The sequence below is a fragment of the Galeopterus variegatus genome, unplaced genomic scaffold (assembly GCF_000696425.1).
Source record: "Galeopterus variegatus unplaced genomic scaffold, G_variegatus-3.0.2 Scaffold4411, whole genome shotgun sequence".
NCBI classification, from domain to species: domain Eukaryota; kingdom Metazoa; phylum Chordata; class Mammalia; order Dermoptera; family Cynocephalidae; genus Galeopterus; species Galeopterus variegatus.
In genome coordinates, this window is record NW_007730522.1 from 27,486 (window position 1) to 32,199 (window position 4,714).

The following is a 4,714-nucleotide window of genomic DNA, read 5'->3' on the forward strand; positions in this document are numbered from 1 at the left end:
CAACAGGTCTACCTAAGAGGGTGCAAACACAGATGCCAGCATGACCGGGTAAGTAGCCACAGGGAGAGGTGAGGACCGCGCTGACCGGACAGAGTTGATCCTCTGGGGTTGTGGCTGCTACTCAGATTCAGCTAATTATTGCAATCGTTGCCAGACATTCTTGTTTTTCAAGAGAAAAAAATCTTTCACTATGAGTTTCTTATATTTATCCGAGGTGTATGTGTGTGTATGTGTTTAATGTTATGTATACACATATGAATTTTATGTGAAAATCCCCATTTTTAAATATTGGCAACCAAAGCAAAATTGTTTCTAGACACTGTGCTGGCCAAACAAATCTGTCTGTGATCCATCAGTCTGCAAAATCCTGATCTAACTAAGCTCAAGCAAGGCCTCATTACAGAATCCCAAAACCATAAATAATTCTGATTTGCTTTTGCTTTTTAACTTATTTTTTATTAAGTTATTTAAAATGAAACCCTGAAAATTTTGCTAAAACAAAACAAAAATCAGAAGTCCTAACTTCTATAAGTTTGGGATTGTGGAGCCAACTAAATTTAAGAGATTAAATGACAGGCAGCGGGCAGGGGGAGGAGGAGGGATAGGATCTTGAATTAGAAGGACGCAAGTTCGGTGAGTTAAGCAGACCAGAGTTCTCTAGTCTAAGTTTGGGGAAGGGGGGACGGCTTACCTCACACGACTGGATGCAGTGGATCAGGACGGGGTCTGGGTGCCATTGACGCCTGCCAGTGCACACGATGCTCTAAAGAGGAAGATGAAAAAAACAGAAAACAAAAGCAAAGACATTTGGTGTGGGAGAGAAGGGGCGAATCCTGAGCCTACCCCACCAGTCCAACTCCACTCCCCAAGTAGCAAGACTGGCTGTGCCTCATAAAGAGGGCCAAGGCCATCTAGCCTTTCCTGCAGAAACTTCTGGACGATGCCAAGGCAGAAATTCTCAGTGGAGGAGTTTTTTGTCCCTTTCATCCTCTCCTTCCTTGACAAAGGTATCAAAATTTCAAGAGCGGTATAGGTGTGGTTAAAGAAAGCGATATTATACTGAGTTTTATTTGGTTTTAGGCACAATATTTGTTTTGTCATTTCAAATACTGTTATGAGAAATTGTGAGATGGTTGTGTTGATCGAAAAGCACTGTGGGGTTTTTAAAGGCTGACAAATACAGCTTTATGAGAAGAGTATTCAACCGAAAATGAATCTCAGAAATCCTACATTACAAGAGGTAAGCACCCACGCCAGGACTGAAGGTTAAATTGTACTCTCTGCAACTCTTGTTAGCACCGTTTAGTCCTACCTTGTACTGGACAGAAAGGATTGATGTGAAATTACTGGCACTCAAAATGGCATCAACATCAAGCTAGTGGGAGCATAAACAGGCTCATGTTGAAACACTGGTGACTATCTCATTCCCAGAGGCCATTTCCAGATGCACTTTTAAACAAATAGTCCTCCCCTTTGTTAAACAATAATAACTCATTTTTACTGAGCTTTTTCCTTTTAAATTTTGTATTTTAAAATTTCAAAGCATACACTGCAGGAAAAGAGAAAGTCCCACAGCAGGGGTCAAAGAGAAAAAAAGGTTCTCTGCATTGCTTGCTACCAACCCTCCCATCTGCAGACTTCCATATTCACATTTTAATGATGTACAATTGGAATTGAGTGCAATCAGAAGAAAAATAATACATGGTGAAATATGAGCTTTACACAAGGTAGCACTTTCAGTAATTGGAAATTATATACTCATTATACATTCTAGAATTCTAAGATTGTACAGTAATCAATTTGATACATTTGCATATATTAATATGCAGTCATATGAATATATACCTCGTAGTCAGTTATAAGGATAGGAATCTGAAATATTTTACACTACTAAAAACTAAAACTCCTTCACAGCTTTCCTAAAGGGAAAATAAATAGTATAAATCCTAACAAAGTTTAATATTCAAAACTCCATATTGTAATATATTAACATAAGGTGACTTGGCGTAAGTTATTGCACTAAAAAAAAAGATTGTCAAAACAAATGCATAATGTAACCACAACAGAGGTGTTCAGCCTCCTGAAAAATGTGAGTTATTCTCCAGCACTTAGGGCCACTTAAGCAGAATCATTTGCATATAAACAATAATTCTGCTAATGAGAAATGATTCTTATTTATGTTTTAAAGCAGTTTCTACTGGAACTCCACTTAGCAGTGGTTGTGACTTTTATTATTTAAAATATCAATATTTTATACTGGTTCGCTGTCCCCAGTTAGTAAGTACAATAACTTGTCCCCTTGAAATGCAGGTGCATGGCTACTTTATTCCTTCTCATAGCACTGCACTCAGTAAGGTCCCACCCTAATCAGTCAGTCATTCAATTCAGACCAAATGTACATATACCTCACTCACTGTGAGCCAGATTCCCAAGTGATCAGGAGGATCTGAAAATCCATAAAACCAGTGCTTGCCCTCAAAGAGCTCAAAATCTTTGGAGGAGGTGGTTGGAGAATGTCAATTCCTCCATACAAAGAGATACATAGCCTTGGCAAACTCACATGATGACAACAGCCAGAACTCGCCAGAATGTTCTGAACTGACTCTATCAGCTTCTATCATACTCTCCCAACCTTCTACCCCACCCACAGCTTTTATAAATGAGGAGTATTGGTCTTCTAACGTTCTGGAAATTCTGAAAATGTATTGCAAAAGAAAAAAAAAAAAAGGAAGGAAAAGAATCTGTCTTTACTTTCAATTCTTTTTTCCAATATTCATTTCTCCTATTATTTCCAATTTATTTTTTACATTTCTGTGTTTTTATGTAATTTTATTTTATTATAAGGTAATACATGTTCAGAGTATAAAATATAAAGGGCACAAAAGGATACACGGATTCACTCCTATTCCTATTCCCCAGATACTCAGCTTCTTCCATCCTATTTCTAGATCTTTTTTGTATCATTCAGAGACTATTCTATGCATATATGTATATGTGTGTATACACAAATTCTTTATTTTCTCACAAAATTTGTAGAATACTACAATTTTATTGTGTACTTTGGTTTATTGTTGTTGTTGTTTGTTTGATTGTCTTACTTTCTTTTTCTCCACAATGCATCTTGTAGTTCTGTTCATTTTAGGGTATCTGAGATGTTGCATTCTATGGAATGTGTAACATATCATTGCATGAATGTGCTGTAATTTATTTAGCCAGATCCACGTTGATAGATATTCCAGTTATTTCTATTCTTGTACCATAACAAACAAAGCTTAGATATAAATCATTTCACACACATGCAAATATACCAGAAGGATAAATTCATGATAGTAAAATTGATGATACCCTTTTCACTGATTTTTTTTAATGTTTTATAATTCAGTCTTGAGACTAATTTAGACTTATAACTCTCCTTGATATCTATAAATCTGCAAATGTTGGTGGTACCTGTGTCATATTCCTTCCTAGATTGCAAACTCCTTAAGAACAGGGACTTCCTATCGCTCCTATTTCTTATCTCAGTGACTTACAGAGAAACGAAGTTTTACAAACATTGGCGAACAACTAAATGTGATGTTGTTTCTCTAGGCTTCTCCTTTCTCTTCTGGCCTATGAAGGTCATTCATTCCATAAAGCTGTCCCTTATCTGGAAGGATATGCATGTGCCATTAATTGAACAGCTACATATTGATCATAATTGAAAAGAAGGCAAATGTTTTTCAGGACCAAACTTGATGAGCACATTTGAGGTGCAAGAGGCAAGTGAAATAAGAAAAGAAGCATTGAGATGGACGGACAGAGAAGGGCTAGCTCCTCATGAGAGCTGAATATGATTTTCTTATTTTCTGGAATACTTCTGACAAATTGCAATCATATGTTTCATTTAATAAGCTATAGAGAATAATAGAAGTAACAGCTTCATATTCTCTGCCCGGTTTTACCAAATGTTAACATTGTGTAGTATCTGATTTCAGAATGTAAGTCACTACAGATTCAATTCATGTCCCCTGTATATCTAATATATCCTCCAATATTATTCTCCTTTTCTCCCTATTGGTAAAACTATTCTGAATTTTTATTATTTCTACACTTAAGTACAGGCATCCCTTGTTTGCTTGTGCTTTGCTTTATCGCACTTTGAAGATAATTGCATTTTTTGCAAATTAAAGGTTTGTGGCAACCCTGCGTCGAGCAAGTCTATTGCACACCGCCATTTTTCCAATAGCTTGTGCTCACTTAGTGTCTTTATGTCCCATTTTGGTAATTCTCACAATATTTCAAATTTTTTCATTATTATTATATCTGTGATCACTGATGTTTGATGTTACTATTGTAATTGTTTTGGGGCACCATGAACCACGCCCATATAAGATGGTGAACTTAATTGATAAATGTTGTGTGTTCTGACTGCTCCACTGACCAGCCATTCCCCCATCTCTCTCCCTCTCCTTGGGCCTCTGTATTCCCTGAGACCCAACAATATTGAGATTAGGCCAATTTAATAACCCTGCAATGGCCTGTAAGTGTTAAACTGAAGGGAAGAGTTGCATATCTCTCCCTTTAAGTTAAAAGCTGGAAACGATACAGCCTAGTGGGGAAGGCACATCAAAAGACAGGCTGAAAGTTAGGTCTCTTCTGCCAGTCAGCCAAGTAGTGAACGCGAAGGAAAACCTGAAAGGAAATTAAAAGCACTACTCCAGTGAACACATGAATG

The 4,714-nt window shown here is 37.0% G+C and overlaps 1 protein-coding gene across 1 annotated transcript in view; it reads right to left on the reverse strand.

Moving 5' to 3' along the window:
• Positions 1-691: 691 nt before the first annotated feature.
• The window catches only part of LOC103603048 (pappalysin-2-like), a gene marked incomplete at its 3' end in the record, with an annotated part of 159,354 nt that continues 155,331 nt past the window's right edge, over positions 692-4,714 (reverse strand). The window contains exon 19 of the mRNA XM_008587526.1: positions 692-763. Within this exon, the coding sequence (XP_008585748.1) occupies positions 692-763 (72 nt within the window). The remainder of the gene's footprint in view (positions 764-4,714) is intronic.